We start from the raw sequence: 25,920 nt of genomic DNA on the forward strand, positions 1-25,920 counted from the left end.
CAGGGTCTTTTCTAATGAGTGGGTTCTTCACATCAGGGGGCCAAAGTATTGGGGCTTTAGCTTCAGCATCAGTCCTTCCAATAAATATTCAGGGTTGATTTCCTTTAGGATTGACTGGTTTGATCTCCCTGGGATCCAAGGGACTCTCAAGAGTCTTCTCCAACACCACAGTTTGAAAGTATCAATTCTTCAGGTGCTCACCGTAATAGCAGATGGTTAAATGAAAAGTTTTGGAGTCACACTTGAATTCTAACCCACCAGCTATCTGATCAGTTGTAGGCCCTTACATATGACACTTATTCGTGTTTCAGTTTCATTTGTACAACTTATTTATGTCTCAGTTCCTTCATTTACACAATTTAAAAATAAAAGCATCCAACACAGATGCTGGCATATAAAAAGTACCGTTATTATTTCCTATCATTATCTCATTTACTCCTCGCAAGCAACTTGGACTCTGGATATAGTTCTTCCCATTTTTCAGAAGCAGAGGCTTAGCAGGCGTAGGTGATCCGTTAAAGTTCTCAGGACAATCTGGAGTTGCCTCTGCCTCCACAGCCCGTCCGCCTTAATTACTTGTCCGCGCCGGGTTTTCTCAGGCGGCCCCGGGGCAGGCTCCGGTCCAGCAGCAAAAACTCCGGCGCCAGGATTTGGGCGTCTCCGAGGCCTGTGCCGGGCGGGCGGGGCCAGGCGAGGCGGGGTGGACGAGAGGAGGGAAGTTGTCGAAGTTAGGGGAGACGCCCGCCAGCCGGCCCGGGCCTCGCCTCCGGCCGCTCCCTCCGCCTCCTCCCCGCCCCGAGCCCCTGTCCGCCCGTCCTTCCTTCCCCTCCCGTGCATGATGGAAACACCATGGCTGCGGCGGCCCAGCTCTCCCTGACACAGGTAACGCCGCCCGCCGGTCCGCCGGGCTCGGCCGGCCGGTGTCCCCGGCCCCCTCCCCCACCGCCCTACGGTTCACCGACCCGAGCAGTTTCTCTCCGCCCCGGGCGCGGCGGCCGATACTGAGAGCGCGCGCGCGCGCCTGTGAATGTGAGTCTGTGAGTGTGACTGCGGGAGGACGCCATCCTGAGCCGGTACCTCCGCCACTCGCGCTCCGGCCCCGCCCCACGCGGCGCCCCCTCCTCCCGACCCCTCCGTGCCCCTGTCCCGCCGGATGGGAGCCCGACCTTCTCCTGTCCGCCTTCACCCACCCAGGAAGTTTCCTCCTTCCAGGCCAGACGCACCCCAGGTGAGCTCCTGTTGAGCTCGCGCGGTTCAGTCTCACCGCCGGATCTGCCCTCGCCACGCGCGAGGCTCACCCTCGGGACAGGCAGCGTCACCTTCCCGAGCCAGGCGCTCAGGGCCCCCTCCCAGCCAGGCTTCTCCCTCGCTAAACCGGCCTTTTCCCACTGGAGTCCGACGAAAGCCCTCCCTTTCCCAGCAGTTTCCTCCAGTCAGCCTGTCTTCCAAATAAGTCTCATCCTCCCCGAGCGCGTTCTTACCCCGCTTACCCTGGCTTCAGCCTCTTCTCTTGCTGATCAGGTTTCCTGCTGGGTGAGATCCCCCGATTCAGCCTTTTCCCTCCTCAGTTCTTCTACCACGCCTACCGGGTAGGCTCTCTACCGCTGTCCATGGGGATAGCAGGGAAACGTCCTTTCACAGGTGTGATGGTTCCGCCCGTCTTGTTGCTGGGAAGGACCTAAGAGATCACTCGTCCTGGGGGAACCTTCTCCAAAACCTGTGTGCTCTGTTCTGCCTTGCCTTTCTGCTTCCTTCAGAGTCAGTCCTCGTGCTTCCCAGAAAACCGCTCAGCATCAATCACCCTGGGAACCTCGTTCCTCCCTCTGCGTTGGGAAAACCAATTACAATCTTCCGGTGATGTCCTGGATGGAGAGAGGTTGTACGCCTGTCAGTCCCTTGGCGCTTCTCTGACCACATCTCACCCTAACCTCACCTTCTCAGCCCGTTTTCTCCAGAACCGGTGGCCACGGACTTTGCTGCTGGGGCCCACGCCAGCCTTCCTGCCTGCCCTGCAGTGTCTCTCTGCCACCTGGTATTCTTGGCCTGGATATCTCAGGGTTTCTGAGGCAAAACATTGGGATAGATTATACATTTGGGCCAGAAAGTTTTCTGTTTGAGGAATAAGACTTTGGGGGTGTTTTGCCTAGCATTCTAGGATAAACTGAGTGAAAAATGTTCCCCTCAGTAACCAGGAATCACGTATAAACAATGTGCCTTAGGTAAAATAAGTAACTTCAGCTTGTAGGAATTTTCAGCTTCGTAAGTGCGAGGTCTGTTATTTTCCAGTTTATTTAGTCTTGCTTATCCTATTTTGACAAGCAGATAAATGGGGGAAAAGACTTGGAATGTGGTGATTTAGTCTTGGTAGTGAATCTCTTTGGAAGGGTCCTCCTGAAACTCAAACTTGAGGAATGGCAACATTGACTTATGGGTGTTCACTCTTTAATAGTCTGGTTAGTGATATGCATTAAACAAGATCCTGTTGGCAAGCTGTTGCTCTTCCACTCTGCTGGCCAATTCCAGCGAGAGTTCTCCCCTCTTGAAGATTTTGTTCTTCTGAGAACTAATACAGATTTGCTTCTTAGTTGTGTGTGTACTTTATTTTCTTCCTGGGTAAGGTTATGTTTTTAGTTTCTATTTACTGTCATTCATCTCTGAATATTTTCTTCTGGCTCTGTCAGTTTTATAGACAGTTAAATAATTTAAATGTGTTCTTGTGGTTATATATTTAAATATTAACATGTACACAGAGTAAATACTGAATCAGGAGTATTATCGTTCAGTGTTTCACATATGAGAGAACAAACATTGATGGTTCATTTATATTGAATATCCAGATAAGTCAAGTTAGAACATTTTCATTTTAAGACGTTTTTGTTTAGTCGCTAAGTTGTGTCCGACTATTGCAACCCCGTGGACTGTTAGCTGGCCAGACTACTCTGTCCATGGGATTTCCCAGGCAAGAATAATGGAGCGGGTTGCCATTTCTTTCTCCAGAGGATCCTCCTCACCCGGGGATCAAACCTGCATCTCCTGCAGTGACAGGCAGGTTCTTTATCGCTGAGCCACCAGGGAAGCCCTTTAAGACATTAGGAAGCAATAAGATATATTGTAAAGGCACTGGAAAGAGAACATTCCCAATGTGGCACATACCTAATGTGCCTCCTTGTTATTTTAAAACTTGGCTGATTTGTGTTTTTTATATTGACTTTTTAACTGCTTGAGGCAAATAAGCTGAGATAACAGTGCAACTGGGTTTCATATTCATTATTGATCTGTTTATGTCACCATCACCCCCTCACAACACACTCAGACATAGGCATACTCAAGTGAGATCCTACATGGCAGGGGCATCTTTCATCTCTCTCCCTCAGTGCATATCTGGAAGAAAGTTATTAATAATATTTGTCTTAGGAATGACTGAAAATTCTGAAGAACTCTGGGGCAGTTACAAAGATTAAACAGATGCTGAAGTTAGTTTCTGCCCCTGGTTATTAAATAATAATAGTTTTGCAGTAGGTTGATTTATTCAGCCAGTATTTGTTAAGTACCTATTATGTGCCCTGCTCTATGCTGGAATTGTCTTGAGTAGAATTTTTGGCCTCTATCAATTAAGCAAAACTGACAGTTGGGAAAAACACCTGAAAACTAGGTTAATTTTCTCGTTCCTCTTTCTCCTGCCTGCCAGCAAATCCTCCAATTCCCCAACCACCAAGATAAATTGTCTAAATTATCATAGTCTAGCTTCCAGACAGGATAGAATGCTAAATAGTAAAATATTAGTTTCAGTCCCAGCTCTGCTGGGAGGTAACTGTGTGTCATTGAGTTAAATCTCCAGGCCTCAGTTTTTTTATTCATCCAACAAATATGTACTGACCATTTATTATGTACTAGGATTTATTCTAGGTGCTGAGGATATACTTATGAACAAGATAGATGACAATTCTTGGCTCTCAGAGACAGAAGAAAGCATGGAGCTTAATTCTAGAGAGTTGGAGAGTTTGAATTAGCTGATCTAAAAACCTTTCCAAAGAACATTTTTATTATAGATCATATTCTGTGATTTGGAGATCTAGTGGTGACTTTCCTAGGGTGCTTTAGTGCTTTATAGCCTTCGTGTTTTCTGGTTTCAGTTTTCTTTACCAAGTGTTCTGTTTTCTTTTTGGCAATAAGAAGTAAAACTTGAATGAGAAAGATCTTGTGATTTTTGCTTATGGTAGTAGATGACAAAAAGATATTAATACTTCCTGTTTTTAAACTTTGCTGATTGCTCATTTCTTCTTTAAGTCTGCGTCTCTACGACTAATAATACTGTTAACTTCCCTTACTGTATGCTAAGAATTTTACTTAACACTCCATTTTACAAATGAAGGAAATAATTTACATAAATTAGTAGTAAGATCTAAGATTTGAACCAAAGTCTGTAGGACTTCAAAAGCTGTCTACTCTACTTTTCTGTATACTAGGTGGTTGGCATATCCATTGCTCCCTTGTATTTTTTAATTTTCTTTTTCAGTATTTGCCTTGTTTTCCTAGTTAGGTACTGAACTTCAAAAGTATGGAAGCAATGTCCTTTGCCTCTGAATCTCTAGTTACCTTTCATGGTATCTTGATAATACAACTGTGGATGCACAAGTAGTGCTTTTGATGATGAGAAAGGTTTTATTTTGTTGAAAGATGGCATAATGGGAGTATTTTAAATAATACTCTGTCAGTTCAGCTCTATGCTGAAGTTTTCTTGTTTTAATTTAGCAAGGATTTTTTTTTAATACTAAAAAGAGCATTTAGAATGGGACTTAAAACAATCTTAATATATGGTCAAAAACAATAAATGCTATAAGGATACTTTCTCTTTTAATGCTTTTTTAAGATTGCAAGAGTGATGAAAATTGGAGGGAAAAAAAAATCTCCCATAATTTCAGTTTTGGGTATTTATTTTCAATTTCATTTTAAAAGTAGGCAATATGTATTAATATGTGTATCCCCTTTGGGGTTTGGTATAACAGGCATGATGGTAAATTACAGGGTAGAGTGTGAAAATTACAGCATGTTCTCAGAAACAGAAAAGAAGTATTTATTCAGTATGACTTACTATTTTAGTTCCTACTATGGGAAAGGCACAATAATGATACTTTTGTCCAGTATACTCAGGAAATCTTTGCTTCCCTGAGCAATATCTAACAGTTTTCAAAAATGGCTTGGAATGTTCAGCATTTGGGAGGCGATGTCATAGTTAAAATTAATTAGGAACAGTTGGTTTGTCCAATAGAGAGTTTCCTAGGCATAACCTGAGCGTATTTTTTTGTTTTCACTGTAGACAGAACAATAATAACAGACTAAATGTTGTAGGAAAAGATTGAGCATCTTTATTTAGTAACAAATCATGGTTCTGATTTCCCTTTCACTAATAGTCTAATTTAAGGTCTCAATTTAGGCTGTTTTACTTGCTCTTCAAAGGGCATGGCAACCTACTCCAGTATTCTTGCCTGGAGAATCCCCATGGACAGAGGAGCTTGGAGGGGTAGAATCCATGGGGTTGCAGAGAGTGGGACACGACTGAGCGACTAAGCACAGCACTTGCTCTTCAAAGAATTATAAACATAGTTATATGCTTCTTTGTTTTGTGAATTTTAAACTTAATAAAATTGGAGCTGTGGAAGCCAAAATTAGGAAGATGCCTTGAGAGAGAGAAAAAGTGGGAGAGGGAGAGAGAGAGGAGAGGGAAAACATCCATTGACCAATTCTGGATAATTTGGAGAATTGGTGGAAATAAATGAAAAATTAATCCAGACAGAGTTCATTAGGTAAACCCATATATAGGAATTTCATTTTAAAGTAGTTGAACTCTCATCACCAAGATAAAATATGATTATCTTCATTAAAAATTACGTTTATTAGGAGCTTTTAATCTGAGGGATGTTGTAATGTGAATGCTGTTTTACAGTAAGTAGTCCATGGGGTCGCTGAGGGTCGGACACGACTGAGCGATTTCCCTTTCACTTTTCACTTTCATGCATTGGAGAAGGAAATGGCAACCCACTCCAGTGTTCTTGCCTGGAGAATCCCAGGGACGGGGGAGCCTGGTGGGCTGCCGTCTATGGGGTCGCACAGAGTCGGACACGATTGAAGTGACTTAGCAGTAGCAGTAGGAGAAACATTTTATTTAGATAAATCTAATCTACTTAAGCATACATAGAAAAAAGACTGGAAGAAAAAAACCCCAAATTTATGATATCATGGTTATAATTTTTACTTCTTTTCAATAGTAAGCATGAATTTCTTCTGTAATCAGCTGATTTAACATTTCTGTATGACAGTGTTTTTGAAAATTTACCCTTTTACATTAATACATGTATTATATATAATATTAATTACAACTATAGTTTAATTAAAAAATAAATAGCTATATCTGAAGTAAAAATGTGTGTTCTAAGATAGCATCTGCATTTACATTCCATCTTAAACATTCCCATCTTCGGGTTTAGAGAAATTGGCTAGAAGAATGATAATTATTATTATTATAGTTGGTTTGGAGAATTCAGTTAGAAGAGTAATTTATAATTTTGTATGCTGCTTTATAATTTATGAAGCAATTTATGCTCTCATTTGATCTTCATAATAACTAATAAGCAAGGCTGTTATTATCATTATTTCAAGCTGGAGAATACCGAGGCTCATAATTTGTGACTTATGTATTATAGTCAGTAAATGAAAGAACCAGAATAAAGTTCTGTTTAAAAAAACAACAACAACTTAGTGATTTCCTTGGTGGTCCAGTGGTTAAGAATCCGCCTTGCAGTGCTGGGAATGTGGGTTTGATCCCTGGTCCGGGAACTGAGAAAACACATGTTGTGAAGCAGCTAAGCTCATGGGCTGCAGCTGTCGAGCCTGTGTGCTCTGGAGTCCATGTGCTACAACTAGAGAGCCCGTGCACCACAACCACTGAAGCCTGCATGCTCTGGAGCCCAAGTGCTGCAACTAGAGTCTTTGCACCACAACAAAATATCTCGCATGATGCAACTAAGGCCCAGTGCAGCAAAAAAAAAAAAACACAAAACCCTCACACATACCAATGAAAATCTCCATCATACTCTTGGCCCTCTCAGAGGCAGTCATTCTTGCTGTTCCTTGTGTGTGTTTCCAGCAATAGTGTGTGCTAAGTTGCTTCAGTCATGTCCAAATCTTTGTGACCCCATGGAGTTTAGCCTGCCAGGCTCTTTTGTCCATGGGATTCTCCATCCAAGAATACTGGAGTGGATTGCCATGCCCTCCTCCTGGGGATCTTCCCAACCCAAGATTCGAACCCATATCTCTTACATCTCCTGCATTGACAGGCGGGTTCTTTACCACTAGCACCACCTGGGAAGCCCCAATACTGTGTGATATGTATGCAAATGTGTGTGTGTGTGCGTGTTATACACCCGTGTATAAGATATGTGATATGTAGTGTGTATGTATATTTCTTTTGAATAAGCTGCGTATTTTGTGGCTTATTATTATTTTTAGCTTAATTTATCTAGGAGATTTATCTAGGAGATTTGAATAAGCTGCATATTTTGTGGCTTATTATTATTTTTATCTTAATTTATCTAGCTTAATTTATTCTATATAAGCACATACAGATTCCCTCATTATTTCCAAAATTTGAGAATATTCCTTGATATGAGTATACCCTGGTGGCTCAGACGATAAAGCGTCTGCCTACAATACGGGAGACCCGGGTTCAATCCCTGGGTTGGGAAAATCTCCTGGAGAAGGAAATGGCAACCCACCTCAGTATTCTTGCCTGGAAAATCCCATGGGGATCCCTACCAGGCTCCTCTGTCCATGGGGTTGCAAAGAGTCAGACATGATTGAGTGACTTCACTTTCACTTTCTTTAACTAGCCACTTAATGATGGACTTCGGTATTGTTAATCTTTTGTTATTATAATACAGACAGTGCTGCAGGGAATATTCTTTTACACATCTTCATACACGTGTTCAGTTCAGTCGCTCAGTCGTGTCCAACTCTTTGCGACCCCATGAACCACAGCACGCCAGGCCTCCCTGTCCATCACCAACTCCTGGTGTCCACCCAAACCAATGTCCATTGAGTTGGTGATACCATCCAACCATCTCATCCTCTGTCATCCCCTTCTCCTCCTGCCCTCTGTATTTCCCGACATCAGGGTCTTTTCCAGTGAGTCAGCTCTTTGCATCGGGTGGCCAAAGTATTGGAGTTTCAGCTTCAGCATCAGTCCTTCCAATGAACACCCAGGACTGATCTCCTTTAGGATGGACTGGTTGGATCTCCTTGCAGTCCAAGGGACTTTCAAGTCTTCTCCAACACCACAGTTCAAAAGCATCAATTCTTTGGTGCTCAGCTTTCTTTATAGTACAACTCTCACATCCATACATGACTACTGGAGTAGCCTTGACTAGGCAGACCTTTGTTGACAAAGTAATGTCTCTGCTTTTTAATATGCTGTCTAGTTTGGTCATAACTTTCCTTCCAAGGAGTAAGCGTCTTTTAATTTCATGGCTGCAATCACCACCTGCATTGATTTTGAAGCCCAGAAAAATAAAGTCAGCCACTGTTTACATAGTTTCCCCATCTATTTCCCAGGAAGTGATGGGACCAGATGCCATGATCTTAGTTTTCTGAATGTTGAGCTTTAAGCCAACTTTTTCACTCTCCTTTTTCACTTTCATCAAGAGGCTCTTTAGTTCTTCACTTTCTGTCATAAGGGTGGTGTCATCTGCATATCTAAGGTTATTGATATTTCTCCTGGCAGTCTTGATTCCAGCTTGTGCTTCCTCCAGCCCAGCATTTCTCATGATGTACTCTGCATAGAAGTGTGTATGTGCATTAATTTTTAGTAGGTATAATTTAGGGCTAAGAGATATTTTTAATTTGGATAGATACTGCTAATTTGCATTCAGAAAGTTTATACCAGCAACAGTGTTTGTGCTTTTCCCCCATCAGCCATATTATCAGATTTTGATTGTTGTTAACTTGGTATATAATAATATCTGTTGAAAGTTGGCCTCATGTACTGTGCTTCTGTATCACAAAAATGTGAGTTTTTTAATATTCTGTATGAATGTAAGATAGAAGTGTGGTATAAGAAGCTTTGTAATATAAATAATACTTTAACAAATCACCTGTTTAATTAAAAAATAGTGGTTGGTACCACAGAGCTACAGTAATCAAAACAGTATGGTACTGGCACAAAAACAGGCACACAGATCAATGGCACAGAATTAGAGAGCCCAGAAATAAACCCATGCATTTATGGTCAATTAATCTGTGACAAAGGAGGCAAGAATATACAATGGATAAAAGACAACACTTTCAATAAATGGTGCTGGGAAAACTGGACAGCTACATGTAAAAGAATGAAACTAGAGCATTCTCTAACATCATATACAAAAACTAAAAATGATTAAATACATATAGGATTAAAGACCTGCCTTTAAGACCTAAAACCATAAGCACCTAGAGGAAAACATAGGCAGAACACTCTTTGATATAAATCATAGCAATGTTTTTTAAAAATCCGTCTCCTAAAGCAAAAGAAATAAAAGCAAAAATAAACAAATGGACCTAATTAATGTAAAAACTTTTGCACAGCAAAGAAAAACATCAACAAAACAAAAAGATAGCCTACTGAGTGTGAGAAGGCAAATAATGACTGATAAGGTGTTAATATACAAATATTTAGACAGCTTATACAACTCAACATCAGAAAACCAAACAACCTGATTAAAAAATAGGCAGACGAACTGAATAGACTTTTTTCAAAAAGGACATGCAGCTGGCCAACAGGCATATGAAAAGATGCTCAGTATTGCTAATCATAAGGGAAAGGCAAATCAAAACCATAATGAGATCACTCACCTGTCAGGATGACTGTCTTCAAGAACACAAACAAATGGTGGGGATGTGGAGGAAAGGGAACCCTTGTACACTGTTGGTGAGGATGTAAATTGATGTCGCCATTGTGGAAAACAGTATGGAGGTCTCACAAAAAAGTGAAAATAATACTACCATGTGACCCAGCAATTCCACTCCTGTGCATACAGCAAAAAACAAAACAAAACAAAACACTAATTTTAAAAGATAACATGCACCCCAATGTTAATAGTAGCATTATTTACAGTTGTCATGATACAGAAGCAACCTAATTGTCCATCAGCAGGTGAATAGATTAAGATGTGGTGTATATGTGTATGTATTAATACAATGGAAATACTGCGGCTCCTGCTGCTAAGTCTCTTCAGTTGTGTCCCGACTCTGTGCAACTCCATAGACGGCAGCCCACCAGGCTTCCCCGTCCCTGGGATTCTCCAGGCAAGAACACTGGAGTGGGTTGCCATTTCGTTCTCCAATAATGGAAATGCTATTTAGTCCTAAAACAAAAAAGACATTTTGCTATTTGTAGGAAGATGGATGAACTTGAGTATTATGCTAAGAGAAATAAGTCAGAGAAAAACAAATACTATGTGATAGCACTTACACGTGGAATCTAAAAAAATGTACCAAACTAGTAAATATATATAGTAAACAAACTAGTAAATATATAAAAAATAAAACAAACTAGTAAATCCCCATGGACAGAGGAGCCTGGGGGGCTACAGTCCATGGGTTCGCAGAGAGTCAGACACAACTGAATGGCTAAGCACAGCACGGTAAACATAAAAGAAGCAGAGTCACAGATGTAAAAATGAAACTAGTAGTTACCAGTGAGCAGAGCAAAGGGGGAGAGGCAAATAGTGATAGGGGATTAAGAGGAACAAACTATTGTGTATTAATATAAAATATGCTACAAGAATATATAACATGGGGAATATAGCCAATATTTTATAACCATAAGTGGAGTGTAACCTTTAAAAATTGTGTATCACTGTATTGTTCACCTTAACTGATATAATATTGTACATCAGCTACAGTTAAATTAAAAAAAAAAAGAAAGGTTGGAGCTCTTTTAAAAGCTTAAAAGCACAACTATGCAAAGCCTCACTTCCTCTTTAGACTGGGAATTTCGTAATGGGTATTTAGCAGTACCAGGAGTTTCCCATCTGAGATAATCAAGCTGCTTACTTCTTGTTATGTCTTCAATGAAAATTTGGCCAAGAACATACTTTTGGGGAGAAAGCTTCTATATTATAATACTTTGGTTTTTTAAAGATCATGGTTTCTCAACCTTGGCACTGTTGACATTTTGGGCCTGTTAATTCTATGGTGTGGAGGGGGCCTGTCTTCTGCATTGTGGGATGTTTTGCATCCTTATCCACAATATGCTGGTAGCACTGTTCCCAGCTAGGGCAATCAAAAATATTTCCAGACATTGCCAGCTATTTCCTGGGGGACGAAATTGCTTCAGTTTTGAGAATCGCTGATTTAAATGTACTTTTTAAAGTTAGTGATCCACTAAGTCATTTGGGAGTTAGAGAAGTATGTGTGTTCTTGGGACAGGGACAGAGGAAATGGTTTGTCTTTATACTTTAATTCCTAAATCTGCCACGAGCCCTGAATGCCTAATTGTGCATGGATATTGAACTTAAAAACTTAAGTGATAAAACAGTTGAAAATTGTGAACTTGATTTTACGTGTGATTTCACTGCCTTTCTTATTGTGGTCTTACTTTAATTGTAGAACAGTTCTGTCTAGTGGGCTAAATATTAATGCAAAGACCTTGGAAGGAAAACATTCTTATGCTGCCTTTGAGAAGGAAGAAGACTGATGTTACTTAAACTCCTAATAAGCAGTAGGCACTTTTAGGTGATTTACATATATTATTTCATTTAATATTCACAACCTTTCTATAAGTAGAAATTAGTCTTCTGTATTATTTACTCAGGTTGTGTTGTAAGTGGTAGACTTGAGATTCAAATCTGGCACATCTGATCTAAAGCACATTTGCTATATGCTGCTTCCTGTAAACAGCCATTGACAATATTTCAGACAAATTTTAGGGATAAAAATGAACATTCACGCTGTATTACATTCCTCTGTTGTTATGTAAAAGGAAAAAATTATTCAGAGTGGAATTTGTGTGTGCGTGTGTGTGTGTGTGTGTGTGAGAGAGAGAGCATGAGTGAGCAAGAGAAAGAGGTTAATTTAAGAATAATTAATTATCAATTCAGTTCAGTTCATTCACTCTGTCATGTCTGACTCTTTGCGACTCTAGTAATAATTAATACTTATTTAACACATGATTTTTCAGTAATCCCTAAAACCTGATAAACAGATCATCCTTATTATTCCTGTTTTATAAAGAGAAAACTTAGGCGCAGAGGTGAAGTAACTTGTTTAAGATCAAGCTACTGCTAAGTGGTAGAGCCAATGTTATAACTTAGGCAGTGTAAACAACTCATAAATTGAATGAGTCTGTATTTCTGAGTGTAGAATAGCTCTGACAGAACTAATTATAGTGCCATTCCTTGGTTATAACTGAACATATGTTCTAGGCTGCAACATCTTATGTAAAAATCAACTTTTTGTTAAATGGACCACATGTCTAGAAAGTAATTGTACCAAGTTATAGTGGAGGGTTTTTGTAGATACAATAGAACATAGTTTTACATTTTGCAACCTCTAGGAATTTATTACTTACGAAACCTAAGCTTATCTAGGTTAGTGTACGTCATGCCAGTATTTACTTTTAAGCTAATATTCTCTTGAATGTGGTAATCTGGACTTGGAATTCCTTCAGTATCTTATTACTGAAGATCATATTATATAGCAGAGAAGATTTTCCCTAAAAAACAGACTATTTGTTAAGGAAAACTTAAAGAACTGCTATGTGTAGGGATTTCTCATGCTCCAGATTTGAACATTGTCGAGAGCTAGGGTGAAATACTAGGAGATCTTGGACTTTGCCGTCAGAATGTCTTAGGTTTAAATCTTTTGTTTGATTCTGTAACAAGTTTCTTAGTCTCTTTTTTAGCTTATAAAATGGTGAGTAAACTTAACCTGCAGGATTTGTTGTGATGAGTATGTGAAATAATAGTTATAAATGTCTGGGATCAGTTTAAATGGTGGTAGCTATTAATAACAACAATAACTATTGCTACTGCCATCTCTAGCCAAATACTTATAACAGCTAGATTTTATTATAGGGCTGTTAATTTTTATGAAATGTTATACTTTATTAGAATTTTCATAAATCACTGATACCAGGGATTATTGGTAACTTCATTCCATCTTGTATTCACTAGGTACAACACAGTTACATGATTATGCATATATTAAAAATATGAAGATTACATGCAGTAAAGGTACATCCCTTATTGCCATTCCATCCTCTTTTGTTTCAGAAGACATTTGTTGAATGCTTCCTGTGTCCCTGCTATGTTAGGCCTTGGACATACAAAGAGACTAAGACCTAGATTCATGCACTGAAGTACCTTTTAGTCTTCTAGGGAGATAAACATTGACTCTGGGGTGATGAGTACTGTGATGCAGGATAATAGAAGAAAGAAAGGCACTTGGGTGCTGTGGAGTGTCCTGTGATTATAATGGAATTTTTTTGTGGTAATTTAGTTCTTAAGTTTTTCATTGTTTTACAGTGCCCAAGGTTGATACTGTGGGTGACATTTTAAACTGTAATTAAAAGGACGACATAAAATCGTAGGAGTATTTGATCCAAGTTAAACAGTATTTTGGTGCATTGGGTCCACATTGTGGGATATCATATCCGTTTTCTTACGATTTATTCTCTGCTTTTTTTCCTCTTTGTAATAAAGCAAGAATTTTTAACCTAGAGCACAAGACATTAGGCAGGGGTTTCAAGGATAGGCTCAAAGGATCTTTGATCTATTCTAAAATAGTATGTAAAATAATGAGTATCACAGTTTAGATAGTGGGAAGGACACTAAATACAAGACCAAATTGGATTTGAATTCTCCCTCTGCCACTTATGCTCTTGTCATGGGTGACCATGACAAGTTATTTAAACTCTCTGACTTCCTTTTTCTTATGTATGTATGATGTATACGCATTGTTGCAATGTAAGAATCATTGAATAAATAGCAGTGATGTTTTTAGAATCCGCTTGGCAGTTTCTACAAAGAGCTAATTTGGAATTCTCATAGAGATTGAGTTGACTTTGTGATTAGTGGGAGTGTTGCTATTTTAACAGTGTTAACCCTTCTGAATCCATAAACATGGGATTTTGCAACTTTCTTGAACTCAGCTGGTAGTTCTAATAGATCTTTAGTAGATAGCTTGGGATTGTTTTTAATATTAGAGCATGTCATCTGTGAATAGTTATAGTTTTACCTCCTCTTTTTCCAGTCTGATGCCTTTTATTTATTTATCGTTCTTGTGTAATTTCCCTGGCTAGAATCTCTAATACAGTGTTGGATAGAAGTGTTGAGAATGGACCCTTTTTTCTTATTCCTTATATTTGGGGGAAAGCATGTACTCGTGCCTGGAAAATCCCATGGACGGAGGAGCCTGGTGGGCTGCAGTCCATGGGGTCGCTAAGAGTTCGATATGACTGAGCGACTTCACTTTCACTTTTCACTTTAATGCATTGGAGAAGGAAATGGCAACCCACTCCAGTGTTCTTGCCTGGAGAATCCCAGGGATGGGGGAGCCTGGTGGGTTGCCCTCTGTGGGGTCGTACAGAGTTGGACACGACTGAAGTGACTTAGCAGCAGCAGCAGCATGCATATATATATCCCTGGAGAAGGCCACAGCAACCCACTCCAGTATTCTTGCCTGGAGAATTCCATGGACAGAGGATTCCATGGGCGGGCTACAGTCATGGGGTTGCAAAGAGACATGACTGAGTGATAACAGTAAGTATATGAAGCATGTAACATTCTAAAGACTGCTTATAATAGGTTTTTCTTTCCTCCCTCCCTCCCTTCCTCCCTCCTTTCCTTCCATGAAAACAACCCAGAGAGGTTGTCAGTTTCCTGTGTTTGGAGGCCAGTGGTCAAGAGAGTGAGCTCTGGCCTTGTACTGCATTGCTTGGAATTCTAGTTCTGCCATCTGCTAGCTTTGAATTTGGCAAGTCATTTACTCTCTTTGTGTTTTTTTTCATATGTAAGGTATGAGTAAGAGTATGTACTTTAAAGAGTTGTGAAAGTTAGATGAGATTGTACAAGTAAAGTGCTGAGAATAAATAGTGCCTGGTCCATGATAAGTCCTTAATAAATATAAGTGTTTGCTACTACAGTTATTATTGGTCAGGAGCACCCAGCCATCACCCATTTCTCAGACTTTTGTGCTACATGTTTTTTGCTGTACCTGAAATTCATTGCTTTCCTTTGCTTAATTTGATAAATACTCAGTGCCTACTATCTGCAAAGTACTATATAATTAAGACAACATATGGTGAGCAAGACAAGTCACTGGCCCCATGGGTTAATATTTCTAGTCAGAGAGACCAATAGCAACAGATAATGAAAATTGGCTTTCCTTGAGCTCAGATGGTAAAGAATCTGCTTGCAACGCGGGAGTCCTGGGTTCGATCTCTGGGTTGGGAAGATATCCTGGAGGAGGGCATGGCAACCCACTCCAGTATTCTTGCCTGGAGAATTCCCATGGACAGAGGAGCCTGGTGGTCTACAGTCCATGGGGTTGCAAAGAGTTGGACATGACTGAGCAGCTAAGCACTGAGTACACTGAGATGTAAGATAGTGATAAGAGTTAGAAAGAACAATAGAACAGATTAGGTAAGAGCGCCATAAGGTGACACTTTAGATAGTGTGTCAGAAAGGCTTCTCTGAGGATGATTTGATCAGAGATCAAATGAAATAAAACATTTGATCAGAGATCTGAATGAAATAAAAAGTGAGCCATATGATTATCTATGGAGATGTTCCAGGTGGAGGCAACAAGTACAGGAATTTTGAGATAGGAGTGCTCTTTGCAGTTGCTTGACTGGCTCCTTTGATTTAGTTTAGGTGCCACTTGTATCTTGCTCAGCTTTTTCTTAGTTTCTTAAGAAATAATCAGACATGACTTTTATTGACTTTTCTGATTATGTCTCTCTTAGATATCATTGATCCCATAGCAATAGTGTTTGTTCCCTCTTGATGTACTTATTACAGTGGATTGTTGTTGCTGTCTTTTTCCCCCACTGGACTGATTTCTTGATGTCAGGGACTATAGTTTCTTACTTATTTTATTATTCCCAGTATCTAGGCATATAGATGTACAAGAGATGTCTAAATGAATCAATGTCTAAAGGAATACAAGAGATATCTAAATGAGTAATGAATGAACAGCCAAGTTTTTTTACTTTTTATTTCCTCAGTATATTTCTCTTTGTACTTGTTTCTGCTTGATAATAATAAAAGTACAGTTTATTTGAATAATTGTCTGACCGTCAGCTTAGTGCATCAAATACATTTTTGTATTTAACCATTGGGTTATAATTTCTTTCTTTTTTTCCTCTATCTGAAGATTAAGGTCCAGGAGGGCAAAAAAGTTGTTTTGTTTGTTCATCTCTGTATCAGAAGTGCCTAGTATAATAACATATCAGCAGTTGTTTGAATGAATGATACGTTAGTATGTTAACCTTGACTCTTCTGAATCACATAGATGATACAGTATAAACCATATTTGTATAATACTCCAATAGACCATGAACTAGGAGCTTTAAGCAAAACAGATCATATTAGATGTTCTTAACCCCCCTGCTTTCTCTCAGCAGTACCACATCAAGTCTAATGTTCATATAAGTGCTCCAACTAGAGTTATATTTTCTCAACTAGAGGCTGAGACGTATGGCCTAATAATTACACTGAATACTTGAAATTCAGACTGGGTAAGTATTATCTCTATACACATGTGCCAAATTATCCCTTCCTCCAACCTCAAAGTGGAAATTCTTGGTCCTACTATCTTCCAGCTAGAGGTTAAGCAATTGCAAATCCTAGTGTAGATAATTCCCTACATAGTCTGCATGAATGATCAGTAGACAACCCCTAGAGCAATATTTGTATTTTTTTTTTAAATGGAAGGATAATTACTTTATGGTTTTCCCTTGTGGTTCAGTGGTAAAGAATTCGCTTGCCAATGCAAGATACATGGTTCAGTTCCGGGGTCGGGAAGATCCTCTGGAGAGGGATATGGCATCGCACTCCAATATTCTTTCCTGGGACATCCCATGGGCAGAGAAGCCTGGTAGGCTATAGTCCATGGGGTCACAGAAGAGTCAGACATGACTTAGTAACTAAACAACAACAGTTACTTTACAGTGTTGTATTGGTTTCTGCCAGTATTTACGTTTTAAAAGAGAAGTTTGCTTTGTTGTTGTTGTTTAGTTGTTCAGTTGTGTCCGACTCTTTTGCATCCCCATGTACTGTAGCCCTTAAAGCTCCAGTTTGCTAAGTAGGCCAAATAACAGGTGGGTGGAATGTGTATGGTTGAAGGTAACATACTGCTACTATTTTACTAAACTATGGATTGAAAAGCAACAGATCTTTTCCTGATATGGTATAGGTAAGCTGACCATATTTTTCCAGTCAAAGGTTCAATTTGACTAAAAAAGGATGCTTTGTAGTTCCTGGCTTTTCAGTTTATTTCCGGGAAAAGACAATGAAATAGTTGCCAGGATGGTTCATCATATGAAAGTCAGTCAATATAGCACTTTAATAGAATGAAGGGAAAAAATCTTGATGCAGAAAATGCACTGACAAAATTCAGCACTCTTTCATGATGAAAATACTCAGCAAACTAGAAATAGAAGGGAACTTCCTCCACGTGATAAAGGTTACATGTGAAAAACCCACAGCTAGCATCATACTAAACAGTGAGAGAATAAAAGCTTTTACCCAGTGATCAGGAGCACAGTGAGGATGCCTCTTTTCCAACTTCTTTTCAGCGTGATACTGGAAGTTCTAACCAGAGCAGTTAGTACAAGAAAAAGAAACAACATTCAGATTAGAAAGGGAGAGGTAAAATAATGTGTTTGTAGATAACATGATTAAAAAATATATATTGTGGTAAATAACGTGAGATCTGCCCCCTTAACAAGATTTTAAGCATGTGTTATAGTGTCGTTAACTATAAGCACATAGTGGAATAGCAGATCTCTGGTACATGGGTTCTTTGATAACCCAATATCAATTCCTTTGGATAAATACTGAGGAGTGGGATTGATGATCATATGGCAGTTTTATTTTTAATTTTTTGAGGACCCTCCATACTATTATGAATTTTTTATATGTAGAAAACCCTAAAGATTCCATGAAAACATTCTTAGAGCTGATAGACAAATTTAGCAAAGTTGCAGAATACAAAATCAACACATAGCTGCATTTTTATACACTAGCAGTAAACAATTCAGAAAGGAAATTAAGAAAACAATTCCAAGGCCTTCTTTGGCAGTCCAGTGGTTAGAACTCCCTGCTTCCAATGTTGGGGGCATGGGTTCAATCTCTGGTTGGGGAAGTAAGATCCCATATGCTGCAAAAATAAAATAATAATAATAAAAAAAGTACATTTATACTACCATCAAAAAGAATAAAATGCTTAGGAATAAATTTAACCAAGGAGGTGAAAGACTTGTACAGTGAAAACTGCAAAACACTACTTTGACTTAATGTTTGATTGTGATAGTAGAGGGAAAATAGTGGATAAATGTATGCAATTGTAGGTTCATAATAAAAATTGTTCAAGTTACCTTTATTTTGATATTAAGCTGTCTTAAAGCTTCCCTGGTGGCTCAGCTGGTAAAGAATCTGCCTGCAATGTGGGAAACCTGGGTTTGATCCCTGGGTTGGGAAGATCTCCTGGATAAGGGAAAGGTTACCCACGCCAGTATTCTGGCCTGGAGAATTCCATGGACTGTATAGTCTATGTGGTCACAAAAAGTCAGACAGGACTGCGTGACTTTCATTTTCACTTTGTCTTAAATGGAAGGTGGGCCTTAAAACTAAAGGTTTTTTAGAATTATGGTAATACTTCTCTGTTATGGAGATTCAAATGATGGAATGCATATGAAAGGTGCTGTTAAATGATGGTAAAGATAATATAATAGAGGCAACAGCCTAACAGTTAGAAGTTAAAGTTCTGCAATCAGACTTCTTAGATTTCAATATTGGTGCTAACTCTTAAATGTGAAAGTGAAGTTAATTGTGTCCAACTCTTCGCGACCCCATGGACTGTAGCCTACCAGGCTCCTCTGTCCATGGAATTTTCCAGGCAAGAGTACTGGAGTGGGTTGCCATTTCCTTCTCCAAACTCTTAAATACGTATGTGCATTTGAGTCAGTTATTCAACTTATTAATGTCTCATTTTCCTCATCTGTAAAATGGATATAATTTTATGTGCCTTGTCAGTTTAAATGAACTCAGTGGGTAAAGTGGTTAAGACTAGTACCTATTGTATAGGAAATGCTCAAAAAGGATTTAGTATATGTTATTTACTGTGAAGCTGTAAAACGACAATGTTTGTATATATATGATTTTAAAATGTTGTGTATTTAAGTCTGTACTTTATAATTTAACTTGCATTTAAAAAACATGTTATTTTATTATTTTTTGGCCACACTGCATGACATGTGGGATTTGTTCCCTGACCAGGAATCGAACTCATGCCCCCTGCATTGGAAGTAAGTCCTAACCAGTGGACTACCTGGGAAGTCCCTAACTTGCCTTTTTTAAAAGCAGCATTTCATTGCTGATTCTTTTGGTTCTCTTGGAGCTCCATTAACTGTGAAAAATTTTTTTTGTCTCATTTGTGCAAAGCTTATATTTTTTTTTCCCTATCTAATCTACTCTTATTTGACTGTATTAAATTTTAGCATGCTTGTTTACCTTCAACTTAGTACAGGTCAGCTCTACTAATCAAATCTATTAGTTCTGGCCTATTAAATATCCCACCCAATTGGATATCAACAGTAAACTCTTGAGAGTTTGCCCTCTCCTATTTTGTAAGTTATTACATTGATGAAAATTCTTTTTACCAAATTCTTTGCTGTTTTGGAAATGAGAAATGGAACAACTAATAAACATGCAAAAAAATGTTTCTTAATTCATTTTAAGAAACATTTAGTAAATGGTGTTTATTTCAAATTATGCTTGAGATTAAAAAAAAAAGGCTGTGTGGATATACTTTTGAAAATGTTAGGTCTGTAATACGTAAGGGATTGGCAAGCATTTCTGTTGATTTATATTCTTTGGTTGGATCTCTGTGGCTCCAAATACCAGTCAGGAAGTATAAAACTCACTTTATTAGCCAGTTTTATTCATTCTTACATCAGAACACTTTCGTGCAAGTGGCAACTGCATGGAATGGTAATTCTCTCTTGAATGGAAAGGAAGTATGTTAGCTTATCTAACTGATAGGTCTAAGAGTAGAGCTGGCTTCAGATGTATTAGGGTCACAGTGATACCACTACTCAGTTTTCCTTTCATATCTTGCCTCCAGTCTCAGGTAGGCTTTCCCATTATAGCACTAAAATAAGCACTAAAAGCTTCAGGTTTATACACTTTGTAACTCCAAGTGTGGTGGAAAAGAGGGCCTCTCTTCTGGTAGCTCCCACAGAGGAACTGTGATTTTCTCTGGTTGGAGTAAAGTCACATATCTTCTTGGAATGGTCATTATGGAAAGTGTGTTGAAGAGTATGTTTGGCAGAAAAATTTGAGGTTACTGATTGTTATGGGTTGAATTGTGCCCCCCCCCCCAATTTATATGTTGAAATCCGAACCCCTCAATACTTCAGAAATTCGACTTTACTTGGAAATAGAGTCATTATGAATGTAATTATTTAAGAGGAGGTCATAAAGGAGTAGAGTGGGCTGCTGATCCAGAATCACTGACGCCTACATCAGAAGGAGAAATTTTGACACAGACACACATGTAGGCAGAATGTTATGTGGAGGTTGGACTTAAGCTGCCACATGTCAAGGAACTACCAGAAATAGGAGAGAAGCCTAGAGCCAATCCTTCCCTAGTACCTTCAGAGGGAGTTTGGCCCTGCCAGCATCTTGTTTTGGACTTCTGGCTTCCAGACTGTGAGACAATAAATTTCTGTTCTCCAAAGCCACTCAGTTTTTGGTACTTCATTATGGCAGCCCTAGCAAAGTAATGCAGTGGTCATGAATTTATAGTTATACCAATCTGTCCTGTTGCGTGACTTTTTAGGCTCAGCCTCAAAGAAGGAGGATAGTTAGGTTCATCCTGGTTTGGAGTTTTGCTGTACTTGTGTGTTCTAAAAGAGAAGAGAATTTAGATTATTGACGAGGATTATTGAAATGATGCACCATAGGCTATAAACTGAATGATGAGGGACATAAAGCAAAGAGATGGTTTAGTCTGATGGGTCACAGAAAGGGTCCATGGATAAGAAGTCTTGCAAAGGTCAAAGGAAGATCACTTGAAAGAGAAGGTTATGGTTGGAGAACAAGATGCTTGAAATAGTGGTTTGGAATATAGAGCAGTTTGGATAAAGGTAGAAGAGCCAGGAGTAAGGTTACTATGGGAGTAACAGGATGACTGGGGCCGTAATATATCCACATTGGTGGTACTTTGTAAAACTCTGTTTTGAAGAGACGGTTGGTGTTAAGGGCATCAAGGAAGTAAAAATCCAAGTTGTTGGATGGGCTATCCAAGTTTATGGTGAAGTCATCCAGTTGATGAAGGTTTAGGGTGGAGAAGAATACAGTGAGTCATGTGCCATAGCCTCAGGTGAGTGAGGTAGAGAAAACCAGGAGGTTAAAATATAACAGTGATAAGGAAAGGGAGATAGTAATTTTGCTGAAAAGGAAACACCTCAAGAGAGCAGAGTTTTATTTGGTCTTTGTTTTAAAAACAAAGACAATGTGGACAAGCTTCACAGGGAAGCAGAGGGTTTTAATCCCATTTCTGGAACCTGAGATAGTCAGGAAGTTAAAACTGGACAGCAGCCATTTGAGAGGGCTTCGAGGGAGGTAAGAGATTGTTTCAGTTAGAGCAGGGGGTTGGAGGTAGCATTCTGAGAAAAGGCTGGCTTTTCTCTTCAGGAGAGGATGTAGGGAAGTAGAGAGAACATTCTCAGAAGTTGAGGAAAAAGGGACTTGCTTACTTTTTTCTTTCTGTACTAGACTAGTAAAGCCCTTGAGAGCAAGGACTGTGTAATTCATCATGATGCCTGTCTCAGTCTCTGGCAAGTATTAGGTTATGAATAAATGTGAAATAATTTATACTCCCAGCAGTATTTGAGAACGTACTGCAAGAAGGAATTGCACAAATAATAATTTATTCAGCTCATAAACTTCATATTTTTTGAGGACTTTCATATGTAGGTATTGTGGATTTGATGGTGAAATAAGATAGGTGTGATTTTCTACTCTCATGGAGCAAATGTTATAGTGAGGGCAAAAATAATGAAAAAACAAACAGACAAAAACAATATGTAACAGGTCTCTGAAGGAAACAAGCAAAGCTGAAGTAGAAAATTTAAAAAGGGCCTATTTTATGATGATCCATAAAGGACTCTGAGTGGGTAACATTTAAGCTGAGTCCTAAAGAAATTGAAGACACCACCTATGTTTTCAGGAACAAAGAATGACATGTGGAAAGACTCAGTTGAGACAGAGCTTGCTCTTTTGGAAGAACTGAAATACCAGTAAAGTTAGTGGCCCTAAGTGTATCTGGAGAGGTGAGCAGAAGCTGAATCATGCAGGGACTCAAAGCCCTGTCAAGGAGTTTAGATTTAATTTTTTCTCAAATGGGAAGCCATGGAGGGGTTTAAACAGAAGAATGTTATGTTCTTATTTATATTTACATACACTCTGCAATCTGTGTGAGGGGATGGATTAAATGTTCTAATAGTCAAGATGAGATATGAACTGCATTACAGAGAGAGGTGGATGAGTTCAATGTATGTTTTGGAATTAGAGTTCATAGTATTTGCATATGATAGATTGTAAAATTGAGAATGAGGGACATGCTGACAGATTATTTGGCTTGTGCATACATGGTTAGTGGTAGGAGAGGAATAGATTTTTGGAGAAAAAAATATACAAGTTTTGTTAGATGTTTGGGAAATATCCAAGTAGAGATATAAAGTAGATGGTATATAAGTTTAGAGTTCAGAGACGAGGTCAGAACTAAAGATATGATATTCACCAACTTAAGTGTAGTATTTGAACCAGGGGGATTGATGTGATCATCTGGTTGCCCAGACGTGTAGAAAAAGGACATGAGAGATGAGGCTGTGAATGTCCTTTGTAGAAGGTAAAGTGCTGTACAAGTGCAGGAAGTGATTATTTTGTTTCACTTGTTCCTTACTTGAATTTTTATAAATCCACATATCATTCGTGCTTAAAGATAATGCCTCACCTCTTTCTGTTTATTTGGGGCTGGCTAGAATAGTGTATGTAGGACTCACTGTCTTCTGATGACAGACCCAAAACTGGTCTGTGTATTCATTCTTTGTCACTCTGCCACCCAGATTTTTGGGTCAGGTTGAATTGGATTTGACAAAAGTTACTCCATTACTGATTTGAGTTGCTGGTATGGTCTCTTTATAATCCATTGTTTTTCAGTAGTATATAGCTGTACTCTCTTTTGAAATTCTTTTGTCTACTTAAAGTCCCCGTAATATTTTATTTCTGATAATCTCCAAAGCAGATGTATTCTTAGATTCAGATTTTGAAAACTTTTTTTAGAATACTCTTCTTAGAGTGCTCCTAGGTCTTTGCTAGCTGACTCAGCAATTTATAATGATTTGTTATGGAACAAACATGAGATATTTGCAGAAGAGAGCATTGCGAAAGAGAGCAGTTTTGAGGGCAGAGGCCCTATATAGCTTTTGTAACCCCAGGTACCTAAATCTATTGTTCTGTCTCTAAAAGGTCTCCAATCCATGTTTATTAAATTATTAAATGAGTTACGAATAACAGAGTTGAGGGTTTATACTGTATATTCTCTAAGGGAACTGCTCGGATGGCTGCTTGTGTTTTCTTGGGCCCCTCCCCACCAACTCTAAAGAGAGGACTGCTCAGATGACATGCTTCTCTTCACCCTCTATACCCAGCTCCTTCTAAATTTCTTTTTTACTGAACTTGCTTTCGACTCTTCAGACAGCTTCTGATTGCTATTTCCTTTGTCAGTTTGGATTGCTGTTGATCACTATTGTTGTTTATTTTTTTATTCTTGTCCTTTTCCTTTTACTGTTTGTTTCCAGCCTATTTTCCTTTATATTGTGAAATGCATAAGTCTTTTAAAAAAGACATCACGGGTCTTCAGAAGGTTTTAGTCTCCTTCCCTGCAAGTCGGTCACATGTGAACATAGCTGTGTAAAAGCACATGCTCTTCTGGTTGTGTTGATTTGGTACTTTGGTTATAGGAGTAGCTGTTCCATTATTTGAGGGGTGGTGGTAGTGGTTGTGGTGGTGTAGTTGAAAGGATGTAGGGCTTAGTTCTCTTTCTGGTTCCTCAGGTCTCTTGAAAATGGAGTATTAATTAGATGGCTGAATTAAAAATAACTGAATTTTTTTGTGTTAATATGTCAAATATACTTGCATGGCAAGTTACCCAGAAAATCATGTGCTTTATCACACTTTTAGAAAATGTTCACAAGTACTAAATTGTTAATCATTACTTAAATTTTTATAGAGAATAAAAATAAAAAGATTTTGAGTGGTACTTTGCCTGCAACTGTCCATATAGTCAAAGCTATAGTTTTTCCAGCAGTCATGTATGGATGTCAGAATTGAACCGCTGAGCACTGAAGAAATGATGCTTTTGAGCTGTGGTGTTGGAGAAGACTCCTGAGAGTCCCTTGGACTGCAAGGAGATCTAAGCAGTCCATCCTAAAGGAAATCAATCCTGAATATTCATTAGAAGGACTGATGATGAAGCTGATGCAAAGCTCCAATCCTTTGGCCACCTGATACCAAGAACTGACTCATTGGAAAAGACCCTGATGCTAGGAAAGAGTGAAGGCAAGGAGGAGGAGGAGGAGAGGACAGAGGATGAGATGGTTGGATGGCATCATCAGTTCAATGGACATGAGTTTGAACAAGCTCTGGGAGATGGTGAAGGACAGGGAGGCCTGGTGTGCTGCAGTCCATGGGGTCACAGAGAGTTGGATACGATTGAGAGACTGAACAGCAACAACAAATTGGAAGGTTACAGGTTCCCCTGTAGTCAGCTATGGTACTATTCCATGATTCTCTTTCCTTTCAGGATCCAGGCCGAAGGAGCACCCCCTCTTCATGACTTATTATTCTCTTGGCAGAGAGAAAAGAGCAAGAGCTGGTGGAAACACACAGTAGCCCTTAAAAATTCCACCTGGAACTAGAACTTCCTCATATTTCATTGGCCAGAGTAAGTCACATGGCCAAGCCAATAGTGGGTACTCACAGAGGCACTGTAAGTCACATGGCAACAGGCAGGGCTGTTAATATTCTTGTTCAGCTTAGTTGCTCAGTCGTGTCCAACTCTTTGTGACCCCATGAACTGCAGCATGCCAGGCCTCCCTGTCCATCACCAACTCCCGGAGTCCACCCAAACCCATGTCCATTGAATCGGTGATGCCATCCAACCATCTCTGTCATCCCCTTCTCCTCCTGCCCTCAATCTTTCCCAACATCAGGGTCTTATTCCAATGAGTCAGCTTTTTGCATTAGGTGGCCAAAATATTGGAGTTTCAGCTTCAATATCAATCCTACCAGTGAACACCCAGGACTGATTTCCTTTAGGATGGACTGGTTGGATCTCCTTGCAGTCCAAGGGACTCTCAAGAGTCTTCTCCAACACCACAGTTCAAAAGCATCAACTCTTCTGCGCTCAGCTTTCTTTATAGTCCAACTGTCACATCCATACATGACCACTGGAAAAACGATAGCCTTGACTAGACAGACCTTTGTTGGCAAAGTAACGTCTCTGCTTTTTAATCTACTGTCTAGGTTGGTCATAACTTTCCTTCCAAGAAGTAAGCGTCTTTTAATTTCATGGCTGCAATCACCATCTGCAGTGAAT

General features: G+C 39.3%; 1 protein-coding gene across 7 annotated transcripts in view; it reads left to right on the forward strand.

The window, feature by feature from the left end:
* The first annotated feature begins 677 nt into the window (after nt 1-677).
* Nucleotides 678-25,920, forward strand: part of EPS15 (epidermal growth factor receptor pathway substrate 15) — a 145,516-nt gene continuing 120,273 nt past the window's right edge. For 4 of the 7 annotated variants that reach the window (XM_040231192.1, XM_040231193.1, XM_040231195.1 and 1 more), the window contains exon 1: nt 1,032-1,228. In XM_040231192.1, the coding sequence (XP_040087126.1) occupies nt 1,154-1,228 (75 nt within the window). In that variant the 5' untranslated portion in view covers nt 1,032-1,153. Of the gene's footprint in view, nt 883-1,031; nt 1,229-25,920 lie in introns of those variants that run through there. The other 3 variants (XM_040231197.1, XM_040231198.1, XM_040231194.1) reach the window with 2 other exon arrangements.

This window comes from Oryx dammah, unplaced genomic scaffold, assembly GCF_014754425.2.
Source record: "Oryx dammah isolate SB20612 unplaced genomic scaffold, SCBI_Odam_1.1 HiC_scaffold_28, whole genome shotgun sequence".
Taxonomy (NCBI): domain Eukaryota; kingdom Metazoa; phylum Chordata; class Mammalia; order Artiodactyla; family Bovidae; genus Oryx; species Oryx dammah.